The sequence below is a fragment of the Gymnoscopelus microlampas genome (assembly GCF_963454915.1).
Source record: "Gymnoscopelus microlampas genome assembly, chromosome: 7".
Classification (NCBI taxonomy): Eukaryota; Metazoa; Chordata; class Actinopteri; order Myctophiformes; family Myctophidae; genus Gymnoscopelus; species Gymnoscopelus microlampas.
In genome coordinates, this window is record NC_139944.1 from 45,601,247 (window position 1) to 45,614,973 (window position 13,727).

The following is a 13,727-nucleotide window of genomic DNA, read 5'->3' on the forward strand; positions in this document are numbered from 1 at the left end:
TTATATTAAATTTATAGTTTTATATTTTTAGTTGGATAGGGTCCATTTGGTTCCATTTCTACACTCTGAGTTACAGATATGTAGGCAATGTAAGGGTACATTTGGTTCCTTACAATCAATCATTTTGCTCTGAGTTGCGCAAATGCATTTATTTATTTATTTATTTATTATTGAGAACAGAATGGATGCGTTTTATTTTTTTCTTTGCCGGTTTTAAGTAAGAGAAAGAAAGGAACTTACCAGTATGAACTTCAAATTAAAACCTGTACTGAGTAACAATAGTACACGCTTCCTACTGTTCAGTGAGTCTTATTTTGAAAAGCTATTACAGGAAGTCTGATAGTTAATTACTGGCTACTTGTTGTTACCCTATGGTCTCTGCTTGGGAGTTTAATGAATGGATTACGTTTTTGGATCGCTCATATAGTCATATTAACCTTTTTACCAACGTGAACACCATGCAATATGGAAGTACTGATCTTTCAATCATCTGTTGCTATAGTGGTGAGTTTTGCTCCTTTGTTCTGTTCTCTCTCTCTCTCTCTCTCTCTCTCTTTCTCCCCCCCTCTCTGTGTTTACTTTGCCCCATGCCCCCCTCCCCCCTCTGTTGCTATTGTTACTTGTGCCTTTTCTGGGGTCATACCTATGTTCCCTCAGCCCTATGTTCCCTCAGCCCTATGTTCCCTCAATCCCTAACAATTTTATTTTATCCAAATTAGTCCCTATGTTCCCTCAGCCCTATGTTCCCTCAACCCTATGTTCCCTCATCCCAAATTAGACCCTATGTTCCCTCAGCCCTATGTTCCCTCATCCCAAATTAGACCCTATGTTCCCTCAGCCCTATGTTCCCTCATCCCAAATTAGACCCTATCTTCCCTCAGCCCTATGTTCCCTCATCCCAAATTAGACCCTATCTTCCCTCAGCCCTATGTTCCTTCAGCGTCACATATGGCCCTTCCATAATGTGCTGTTGTGGTCACCTGTTGGGTTCCCCTTGGCTCCCCAAGGTATCCCCCAAAGGTATAAGACTATATATAGATATATTATTCGTAAGTTATAAGTTATAAGACTTCATAAACTTTTCTTTACACCGATGATGATGGTGACCACAACATTAAATTGTGGCTACGTGCAGCTCCGACGGCCCGCTGCTCCGAAAGCCCACCAGTCCGACAGCCGTCCCTGGGCGCGGAGGTGGACCGGGGAACCCCGGGGGTCCCTGGCTCCGGAGGCTTAACCCGACCGGTCTGTCGGTCGGGTCAGGCCTCTCCAGCCAGGGACCCCCGGGGAGCCTCAACCCGGCCCAGGGAGCCCCGAACCTGGGTCCAGGTCTGGGGGGACCCCTGCCTCCGGGGGACACCCGGCTCTCCAGGCGGTGGACCCACTCTTAAGCACCCCTCAGCGGGCGCTAAGTGAAGTGACAGACCGCGGCCCAAGCACCGCGGGGACCTGGTGGTACAAACCAGAATAGTCGCCCCTGGGACTATTCTGAACTTAGCGCGTCGGGCCCGGCTCACCGGCCGGTCCCGTGTACGCACGCATAAGCACCCCTCGGCGGGCGATAAGTCGGGGGGGTCCCGCGGCCTACAGACCGCAGGTACCTGGTGGTACAAGCGGTGCCGCAATAGTTATCACGCCCATTAGCAGGGTCTTGTTTCCTCGCTGAAGATTGTCTTCTTCCCTCTATGGTCTGAGCTGATTTCATTTCTCTTGGCTATGGTTTCGCTAGGTAGCTGGTAGGGACAGTGGGAATCTCGTTCGATTAACTCAGGCGCAGCCACTGCTGAGTTGCGGGACAACCGCGGCGCCGGGCACAACCCACATAGATACGTACAGTAGCTGCTCGCAGGTTCATGTCAAGTTCCCCCGCCCCCAACCCCATCAAGGTAACTTGCCTTGTGGGTCTACAATCGGGAACTTTGGTTTACTCAACTCCTGCGTGCGCCACCTATGTTGTCTACACCCATATCAGTTACTGTCCCGGCGTGGTCGCTTGGCAGTGACTGCACGCCCAACTCAGACAAGTCTGCAGCGCCCTTTAAGACAAGCATATGCTACTGGCAGGATCAACCAGGTACAGTAGGCCTCCTGTTCCGCCACGGAGACAGCGCGCCCAGGTGAGGCGCGCACCGTGGGGTTGCCGGTCCGCTGAGACCGCCAAGGCCCCCCGTGAGAGGGGCGGCGGGAGCTCCCGGCGGCGCGCACTGCGACGGTCACCACATCTGCCTTTGCCCCCTAGCCAGGTCGACGGCATGTTACGGGGGATCAGCGCCCGTGGTACGCAGCTGTTTGGTCGGTCGCCGGAGTACGCGACGCAAGCAGGGTTTGAGAAACGCAGTCTCCGGAGCGCGCCTTTGGGCGCCTTTGAGGGGCCCTCGGGCGGTCCGTGGCAGGACATCTAGGCAGACGGGGCGTCTCGGTCTCGCTAGGCCGGGGTGGGCCGCGGAGGAGTGCGGAGGAGGCCGGGGCCTCTCTGTCCCTCCGTGCCTGGTCGGCAGCGTCTGCCGAGCAACCAGAGGTGCACTAGAGGTGCACTAAAGGTGCCGGCGGGGCCCTTGCAAGAGGCGGGCTACGATTGCCAATCGGTAAGAATCAATTGTGGGTTCCACGGCCCTTGCGGGCGGCGTGGTTCCCGGAACACAGTGCTTTGACTAGAGTGGCCACCGTGGCCGACGGCGGGCCCTGCATTCGGGCAGGCCTGCCGTCCGTCCCGAGCATCCGCACGCCGGATCAACATATCCGGTCTGGGAAAAGTTGAAAAGTTGTACCGGGAGAGAATTTCAAAAGAGGGGGCCACGGTGGACCCCAGATCCTCCTGGGTTCTCCGAGGACCTCCAGGGCGCCTGTCCGCCCGGCCGTGCCCGAGCGGAGGCCTCTGTCTTCCCATAAGCCCGATGGCCACCGTGGCTCCAATTTCATGGCTCTTTCCCCCCTGTCGCGGAGGGGGGGAAGGGACCCATGGCCATCGCCGCTCGGCCCACCCGGGCCGCCCCAGACGGAGCCTCGCGTCGGGCATTGCCACGGCCATGCTCCACAGGTACGTTCTAGAGCGAGTGGGCGTCCCGACCGGGAGACTTTTTCACAGGAGGGAGGCAGGGACGAGCGGGACGCCTCCTGGGCCACGGGGAGGGGACAGGGAGGTACGACGCGGAGATCCAGGGCAAGGTGGCCCGCCGCCCCAGACGGAACCTTGCGTCGGGCGAGGCTCCGTTGCCCTAGCTATCCTATGGCACCAGTCGGCCCTTGTCCGTAGCTTCCCCCTCTCCACCAGGGGAGAGCCAGGGAGCCAAGGGCGACCTGAGGCTGCAACACTTCAGGCTGCAACCTCCAGGATCCATGGCCCTGCGAGGCACGGGGACGCCCCCGAAAATGGTGCACCATGTCCGGCCATGGTCCCTAGCCACCCTATGGCACAATTGGCCACTTTCCCCCCTATAAGAAATTGCACGCATGGGAGAGGCCGTGAGCCCTAAAGCTCCTGAGCCTTCCAGAGCTTTTTTCGGGTTTTTCGGCCGCCGTTTGCCCGGGCAGCCACCCAGGGGCCCGGGGAGAGGCACCGACGCGTGCGCACCCCCGGCCCGGAAAAAAATCAAAAATGTTCAAAGAACCATGATTTTGGGGGTCATCGCCGCCCCGTCCCTACCCGAGGAAGGTGCCTCTTCCTGGGCATGATCCCTAGCTATCCTATGGCACGAGTCGGCCCTTCTCCCTGGCTTCCCCCTTCCAGCAGGGGAGAGGCCAGGAGCCCTGGGCCTCCCAGCAGACTGCCGGGTTCAAACTCGGTTGCTCTACCCGCCCCGGGAGCCACCGTCCCTGGGCGCGGAGGTGGGCCGGGGACCCCTGGGGGGTACCATGGACCGGGGAGGGCACCGCCTTGTGGACACGGCCGGTATTGCGCCCCGCGGCCACCACGGGCCTATCCAGGCTTGTGGATCTGCTATTTTTCCACGGCAGGACTTTGTCCCTTTTCCAGACCCACAACCCACCCCCGGGGGTCCTTGAAGGTTTTTCCTTGACCTCCAGGGAGTGCACTTACAAAGTTTTACACAGATCGGTGCAGTTATAGGTAAAAACACGAATCGGCCTGTTATAGCGCCACCATGAGGCTGATTTGAAAAATTTCAAGTGCCATTTCTTCCTCGGCATAGTGGAAATATGCGTGCAAAATGTCAAGGAAATTGCATGCTGTGTTTATGATTTGAGGCATTTTGTTCAAAACGGAGCACTCCTACAAACTTTGGAAGCCATTTTTAGCCAATCAGGACGAATATGAAAAATCTGAAAGACACGTTTTGTTTAATGACTATAGAGATACTGTGTACCGGATTTTCAGGATTTTTGGACAAAATCTGTAGTAGTACTGTCAAAAAATATGTTTTGCACAAATCGGCCTCCTGGTGGCGCTATAAAAGGCCCATGTGAAAGATTTGGGGCAGAGGTTCTGCTGTGGCATCCAGGGAGTGTGTGTGCAAAGTTTCACTGCGAGCAAGCCAACGGTGCCGGTTTTCTGTCTGTGGACAGCCAATTAGCTGTCCACAGACAGAATGACGGACGGACGGACGGACACACGGACGGACGGACAGGGGGCAAAACATACTCTCTCGCCATGCCTTTCGGCCTGGCGGAGACAATAATGATAATAATAATACATGTCTATACTAATATAGAGCTTTTGTAGATATCCAAAACAACTATATTACAAAACAAATGAGTTTAAAGGTATACTAAGCTATGTAAAACTTAGCTTATTATAAAAACAAAAAAATTAAAGGGGGATTTAAATGAGTACAAACAAAGTTCCGATATACATACATGAACATTATACAGTCAAATGAATACGGGTTGGACATATATGGCGGGGGGTCCTCCCCAGAAACGTTTTAACACGGTAGATACTGTATTAAAAAGGGAGTTTAATACTTTTATCAGTCATAGGAAAATTATGGGTCAATTATTTTATTTTATCCATTACAAACCTAAACTTATAGAAATCGTTTTGATGACTGAAGCAAATAACCAATCCTGATATTTACATAATACTGACATGATTCTGACCATGATACTGCATGATACTGACATAATACTGACATAATACTGACCATGATACTGACCATGATACTGACCATGATACTGACATAATACTGACATGATACTGACCATGATACTGGCCATGATACTGACCATGATACTGACATGATACTGACATGATACTGACCATGATACTGACCATGATACTGGTCATGATACTGGCCATGATACTGACATGATACTGACATGATACTGACCATGATACTGACCATGACACTGACCATGATACTGACCATAATACTGACATGATACTGTCATGACACTGACATGATACTGACCATGATACTGACCATGATACTGACCATGATACTGACATGATACTGACAATGATACTGACCATGATACTGACATGATACTGACATGATACTGACCATGATACTGACCATGATACTGACCATGATACTGACATGATACTGTCATGACACTGACATGATACTGACCATGATACTGACCATGATACTGACCATGATACTGACCATAATACTGACATGATACTGTCATGACACTGACATGATACTGACCATGATACTGACCATGATACTGACCATGATACTGACATGATACTGACAATGATACTGACCATGATACTGACATGATACTGACATGATACTGACATGATACTGACCATGATACTGACCATAATACTGACATGTTACTGACATGCTACTGACATGATACTGACCATGATACTGACCATGATACTGACATGATACTGACATGATACTGACATGATACTGACCATGATACTGACCATGATACTGACAGACAGACAGACAGACAGACAGACAGACAGACAGACAGACAGACAGACAGACAGACAGACAGACAGACAGACAGACAGACAGACAGACAGACAAGACAAGACAAGACAAGACAAGACAAGACAGACAAGACAAAACATTAGAATATTACATGGGCTGATGGAACATAAGGCTGAAGGAACATAGGGCTGGGGGAACATAGGGTCTATTTTGGGATGAGGGAACATAGGGCTGAGGGAACATAGGGTCTATTTTGGGATGAGGGAACATAGGGCTGAGGGAACATAGGGTCTGTTTTGGGATGAGGGAACATAGGGTTGAGGGAACATAGGGTCTAATTTGGGATGAGGGAACATAGGGTTGAGGGAACATAGGGTTGAGGGAACATAGGGCTGAGGGAACATAGGGCTGAGGGAACATAGGGTTGAGGGAACTTGAGTACGCTCCCCCTTTTCTTAGCCAAGCCCACACCTGTTGTGTTATGATAATGAGAGTGAGGGTATATTTCTACTGCGTCATTAAATGGCTGTTTTTCTATTGGCACTTTTGACCCTCAAGGTTTCAGCCTCCAGGAAGAAACTCAAAATAGTCAGAGAATAATTGCCCATAAAAACAGCACCAGGGAGTTTAATGAAGTTCTATGGACCTCATAGACACATGAAAAACTGTAAAAGTGCAAAACCATGGCATCTCTTTAATCACTTAAGCCTTATTTTTTAATTGTCATACAATGCACACAGAAAATAGCCAGTCTTAAAAGCTCATGACCTATTTCAAGCATGTAGATTGGCTATTTTCCCAAAATGAAAAGTTGGCCTACAGTTACAATGTAACTCATCTCTTGGCTATAGGGGTACTGGTATTCATGCAAATGTTGAATATTGTGCCAAAGTCAGTGCTAAAATTGATATTGAAGAATTGCCCTAATGCTGAAATTTGTTAGCAAGACTTACATGTTAGAAGGCAAAGCAAAGAAACGTGATTACTTCCCTTTTCACCTGTACTGAGGAATAATGCCCAAACTCTTTAATGGGGAAATATATTTCTGTCAATTTAGTATTGACAAATAATGTGAAAACAATGTAATGCGTAAGGCTGTGAATTTAGTGAATGGAGCTATACTTCAAAAATGATATTGTCAGTGGAAAAGTGATATCCTTGCATTCTTACTTAGGTGTAACATTTTCTTCAGACTACTGCCTTTTTATCAACAGAAGAGGAGTTATCAGAGAAACCAGTGCTATCAGCAGCCAAAATGTTTCAGAATTCACCTCCAATTCAATGACCCCGCTGAAAGAAAACAGCTCATCCTTTTTGTGCATACACAATAGAAAATGCACTGTATCTATTAAACATGAGCGATGAGCTTGTTTTCCTTTGGCTATTTTTGAATAGCCAACGGAATCTAAAGTGACACAGATGCGTTCCCGGATTGAATGGGTTAAGAACAGGTTGCGGCCGCGGCAGGCGCATTCCTTAGTGGTGGAGGTCAGAAACACAACGCACACAACGCTTTTCTTCAGTAGCCTCTTCAGTATGTCCTGCTGCATTAGGCCTAACTTAGTGAAAGTACGCAAGCTTAAGATCTAGCAGCATAATAATATGATAAATAATGGAGACGCGGGGGAAACAAAAGATCTCTGCTCACCAGCCATGGTGCTGCTCCAAAAATATCTGATATCCAAGCTCACAACACATTCGCGCATCAACGCGATGTGAGCTTGTAGATCAGATATTTTTTGGTGCACAAGGCTGAGCCACGCAACTAGGCTACATGAGGCATGTATGCTCTTTCCATCACTGCTCGTCTGTCAAGCAATGTTTTTGTTTCATTTCCTGGATTAATGAAGAGTGGTTGAAAATAGTCAAATCTGCCGTTTGAGCACAAATAAAAAAAATGTGGTAACACAAATCACCTGCGCTGGTGTCAATTAACGCCTGTGCAACAGATAAGACGAGTTCAAAGCTTGTCTAGGGCAGTGGTTCTCAAAGTGGGGTGCGGGGACCCCCAGGGGTCCTTGAAGGGGTTCTAGGGGGTACCCACTCCCCAGTCAAATGATTGATCGTCAGGAACCTAATGGACCAGTAACTCACAGAGTGTACAAATGCCATTTGGTTCCATTTGTACACTCTCTGAGTTAGATTAAAATTGATGATTCATTGTAGATTGCTGTTCCAGAGATAAAAATGAAATTAAAATGGTTGCAAATCATTACTGTAGTCTTAAAAATTGTCTCTTTTGGGGGTCCCTGGCATACCTTTTCAAATGGGGGTCCGTGGGCTAATGTATCAATTTGGGGGTCCTTGACATGAAAAGGTTTGAGAACGATTGGTCTAGAGGAGTTAGACTCATTAGACTAGAGAGGACAGACAGGCAGGCAGGCAGGCTTTCAAATGCTTCATTATCCACTCAGTGATAAAAAGCAAATTAGTGCTTTCAACATGATCCTTGCTTAGAAATCACACAAACTCCTGGAGGTGGTCTCAACAGACTGCTGCTGTCTGTAGAGAGCTTCTAAAAAAAGATAACTTACACTTTGCTCTCTCAGGAGTAAAAATGCAGGTTTGGGCCATTGCTCAAACAAAACCCTCTGATGGTTTAAAGAGAAGAACAAAATTGAATTTGTCCAGACATTTCTTTGAGTTATGATCTGTAGCAGTAGCAGCCTAGTACCTTGTTTTTACATCATTAGGATCTTTAAAAAGTGTGCTCCTCAGAGCACAGGTCCTGCTAGGCTGGGTCAGTCATGGGTTGCCGTCAGCGAGACGTGAGAAAGCTGCAGGGGCAAATAGTGTTTATACAACATATCGTAGAATGTTTTGCATTCGTATCGCGACGCATTGTGACCTTGCAGATCCGCTATTTTCAAATGGCTGAAATATATTTAGGTCTGAAGTGGTTGGTGTGTTTTGTACTAATATTCAAAATCTGCAAAGTAACTAGTAACTATAGTTTTCACATAATTGTAGTTGAGTAAAGGTACAATATTTGCCTCTGGAGTAGAAGTAAAAGTATTGGAAATTGGAAATACTCCAGTAAAGTAAAAAAATCCTCAAAAGTGTACTTAAGTACAGTACTTGAGTAAATGTACTTAGTTACACCACTGGTTAATATGGTCACCTATACATGAACCCAGGATTCATGGGGAGACAGGGTATAGGAGGGCAGCAGCTCCATGCTCCTATATTTCTGCCCGTCACTCATCATAGCAGTAGGTCTGCTGCTGTTGTGATTTTTTCCAAAGCAATGGACGTGACACAACAAGGTCTTATTTGTTTTGATGGAAGATTTCCTCTATTCCCATTTAATTGCTGGCAGCAATATCTAACATAATGCCCATGGGACAGAAACAGCACACTGAGAAAAAAAAATCTAAAGTGAGCAATTATTGATGATTCACTGCCCTCACCCCACATCAACCACTTCACTGATGCCAGGACAATACTGTAGCTCATACATGGGCAACTGGCGGCCCGGGGGCCACATGCGCCCCCCCCCTACCTTCACTTAATGCGTCCCGCAGGTTAATATCAGAATACTGATATATTATTGATTTCAGTTACAATTCCAAACATGCAAACATGACCCGCTTTAATTACTTCAGTCTATATTAGTAGCTTAATGACTAGTTTTTATGTCCAATGTATTTGTATTTAAGTTAAAAAAGATAACAGTATAACTAAATGCATTTGACATTAAATACAAATTTTGCAGATCTACAAGCTCATTTGAGCTTGTAGATCGGCTATTTTTGCTACTTTTGTGTGACATAGAATTTCCTTTACGAAAAAAAGTTATAAGAGGTGTCTGCCTAACACTATATGCAATGTGGCCCTCTGGAGTGAGTGTGGAAATATAGTGGCCCTCTGCATGATCAAAGTTGCCCAACCCTGCTGTAGCTGCACAGTGCAATACACCTGGAATACACAATTGAGAGGCAATGTGAATTCTCAGCATTTGCATTTATGAGCAAATATTTATGATACACAACTAATGACTTACAGTATGATGACTGAGCCATGTTTTCAATTATATTGTCTAAATATAGACTTGATTGCTTCTCTACTCAGAAAATGGGAAATTGGTGATGATGATTTGCGTGTGTACATGTGTGCGTGTGTACGTGTGTGTGTGTGTGTGTGTGTGTGTGTGTGTGTGTGTGTGTGTGTGTGTGTGTGTGTGTGTGTGTGTGTGTGTGTGTGTGTGCGTGTGTGCGTGTGTGTGTGTGTGAGTGTGTGTGTGTGCGTGCGCACATACACACACGCGCGCGCACAAGCGTGCTTGTGTGCGTGCTTGTGTGCGCCTTCTGCCATAAGAGTTATGTAATACAATTGTGATATATAGAGAGCATACTTGCCGACTGCCGGAGCTGGGAGTACTGGATCTATTTCGATTGCCAGGGAGGTTAGAATTGCTCATGGTGTGGGCGTCTCTAAGCAATGAAGCAAGAAAGCCTAAATTACACAAATATATTCTACTTACCTTCTCCCCTACTGTATGTTATGTTTCTAACACACACACACACACACTCACACACACACACACACACACACACACACACACACACACACACACACACACACACACACACACACACACACACACACACACACACACACACACACACACACACACACACACACACACGTGACAATAAGCACCTTGAAATCTGAATGTGTTTAATGTTGAGTTTTAAATACATGGAAATCAGTTACATCTTGTGCGCAGGACCCACATGTATCATCTCCAGCGTTGCCATGTCTGCTTATTATAATCGACATTGGGCTTGTTTTCCTGTCAAGTTGCTTGTAAATATTGGTAGTTGCGGGTTGCGTTTTTTTGGGCTTGTCTCTAAAGTGTAGTTGCTTATTTGGGCTTGTTTCCTAAATGTTGTTAAAACCAGCGGTTCTCAAACATTTTCATGTCGAGGACCCCAAATTAATATGTATTTGTCTGCGTAACCCCATCTGAAAACATTTTTTGCCACGGACCCCATTTGGGTTGTTAAAATGTTTCCAAAAATATTTATATACTTTCACAACGGAAGCAATGCGTTGTGAGCTTGTAGATCTGCTATTTTCAAATATCCAATTCATATAGGTTCAAAGTGCTCATGTGGCCTATTTAATAGTTGCTTCTTTTGGGCTTGTTTTCATAGACCTGGTTACTTATTTCTCTCGCACAAAATCTGGCACCGCTGATCATCTCCCTTTTCCGTTGTCTTGTCAGCATATCCGGCAGACCACCCCAAACAGATCCGGGGCCCAAAGCAGCAGGGGCCCCCCAGAGTGGACCCGGGGACAGGCTGGCCGCCCAGGGCCAGGGCCAGGGTCACGTCGCCAGAAAAAGCCTCCAGGTGGACGTGGGGGGCGACAAGACCGGAGGGAGGTCCCCCTCTGTCTCCCCGGACAGAGGCAGCGTTCCTACGTCACCGTACTCTGTGCCTCAAATTGCGCCCATGCCTAGCAGCAAGTTGTGCCCCGTCTGCAAAACCGCCGACCTGACGGGCATCGTGGACGGCCAGCCAAACATCAACACCTGCACACAGTGTCGCTCCAGTGTGTGCAACCAGTGTGGGTTCAACCCCAACCCACACCTCACAGAGGTAGGCAGTCAGTGCATGTGGTTAAAAATTGTGTTGATTTTTACAGCAAATTTTCATTCAGTTTTATTCATAGTCATAGGAATCAAATTCCATTTAGTCATATTTTAGTCGTCTGAAATGTTTTACTGTTAGTCTAGTTTTAGTCGACTAAATATCATAAGATTATAGTTCGACTAAATCTACAGTTGATTTAGTCGACTAAAATGTATTTTGGCGTTGCCTTGATGGCGTCGTAATGGCTGATTTTACACTTGGTTTGCGTGCTGAAAATAGCCGATCTACAAGCTCACAACGGGTCGCGCTGCGACGCGCTGTGAGCTTGTAGATCGGCTATTTTCAGAGCGCAACAATGACTTGTCTTTTAGTTCTACTGGATATCTTCTGCGCTAGTCCCTCCCTATAACATTTTAGTCTAGTTTTTATTTGTTGACGAAATTGTCAATATATTTAGTCTTAGTTTTAGTCATCATAACTTAGTTTTTATTTAGTTTTCGTCAGTGAAAAAAGGTAGTCGACGAACATTTTTCGTCGTAGTTTTAGTCGACAAAATCAACGCTGCGTTAAAATACAAGGGTGTCCATTGAACTCTTGAGAGTATCAGAACTGCACCCTTACAATATTTAAGATTTTGGTTAAAGGAGGCACTTAGCTGTTGCCGAAGACTACTTTTTTTGGTAACAGCATTCCTGCGGTCGCTGCATTGTAGCCTATGACCTGTTACGATGGCAATGTCTAATAATCGGGTGACACAGAGCTGTTCCTCTTATTGTACATCAGTTTCCGTAATAATGAGTCATAGGCCTTTAACCGTGCTTTGTCCTTCCGAGCAATGATACATTGTGGATTTACAGTACACAATAGCTGAGTGAATTAAGTCACGGTTCACTTTGGCTGTCTGTCAAGTATGGTTGTTTCATCTTGTCAAAAGGCCTCTAATCAACTCAAGTGAGTCACGGGTGCAATGTACTGCCAAATGACCATGTCACTTTACTACACTACAATGTCTATGCTACTATGGTACGCTCGTATAGACTGTAAGCCTTGCACTGCCAATAGCCCGAGCAAATATAATGGACCGAGGGAGTAGGTGTTTTTCATCTCACATTATGTAAATGTGCTGGTGCCTTGTTGTGCACGTGGGCGCGCATGCACAGTATCGTGTGTATGTGTGAATGAGGAACGATAATAGTAGTGGAGGAGACTATTGGGGCGACAGAGGAGCTAGATGATGGGTGAGAGAGGTGGTAAGGTGAGGGAAAGTAATAGAAAATAGATGAGAGAACGCTAGAGAGAGAGAGAGAGAGAGAGAGAGAGAGAGAGAGAGAGAGAGAGAGAGAGAGAGAGAGTGGACTTACTATGGAGACAGAACAGAGTGAAGGATGGCTCATGACAGAATGTGAAGGGGAGGATGGGAGAAAAGGGAACACTGGAGGAGGTGGATGTTGGTATTTTTCAATTGAGCTGCTATGGGCTTGTCACACACTGACAGGGAGAGAGAGAGAGAGAGAGAGAGAGAGAGAGAGAGAGAGAGAGAGAATAGGAAATAGGAGCGATAGAGCTCTGCATAGCCTCAATGGCCCCGGCCCCCTGAGACCAGAAGATTTACCCCCTAACCCACTTAGCATGGACTTGGCTTGTGTTTCACTGCAGGACATTTAATATAATCTTTATCAGTAATCGTTCGCGATGATGATGATGATGATGATGATGATGATGATGATGATGATGATGATGATGATGATCATGATCATGATGATGATCATGATCATGATGATCGGCAAGACATAATTATGATAATAACATTGAAGTAGCTATATGTAGGAAACTAAAGTGAAATCTTACACTAAAGCAGAGTTCCCTCATTAATGATGTAATCGTAAACATTTCAAATGGCATTTCATCAGACACAAACCTGGGCCTTTGCCATTTACTATGAACTGCAGACATTTTGTTTGACTGATAAAATGCTATGTTTGAATTTGAAAATCTGAAATTTTCTTTATTTTATTGGATTTGGTAACAGCTATGAAACAGAATACCCAATCCTCAAGAAAATCCCCATGGGTGTTACATTCGTTCTCTCATTTGTTGTCAATAGAATAGTCCCAGGTATTGTCTGTTGATCACATTGTTTTTGAGCTTTTGGAGAATCGTGGCCCATTTCTGTTTACAAAATAATGATAGGGCTGTCTTCTTGAAGCAGACTTTCCATGAAACAAGCACAACATTTGAAATAAGCTGCAACCAGGTTATCCTCAAGGTTGCATGTGTG

General features: G+C 46.4%; 1 protein-coding gene across 1 annotated transcript in view; it reads left to right on the plus strand.

Annotated features, from left to right (window-relative positions):
• bsnb (bassoon (presynaptic cytomatrix protein) b) overlaps positions 1-13,727 on the plus strand; it is a gene marked incomplete at its 5' end in the record, with an annotated part of 121,168 nt that overhangs the window by 6,257 nt on the left and 101,184 nt on the right. The window contains one exon of the mRNA XM_084061842.1: positions 11,080-11,455. Within this exon, the coding sequence (XP_083917968.1) occupies positions 11,080-11,455 (376 nt within the window). The remainder of the gene's footprint in view (positions 1-11,079; positions 11,456-13,727) is intronic.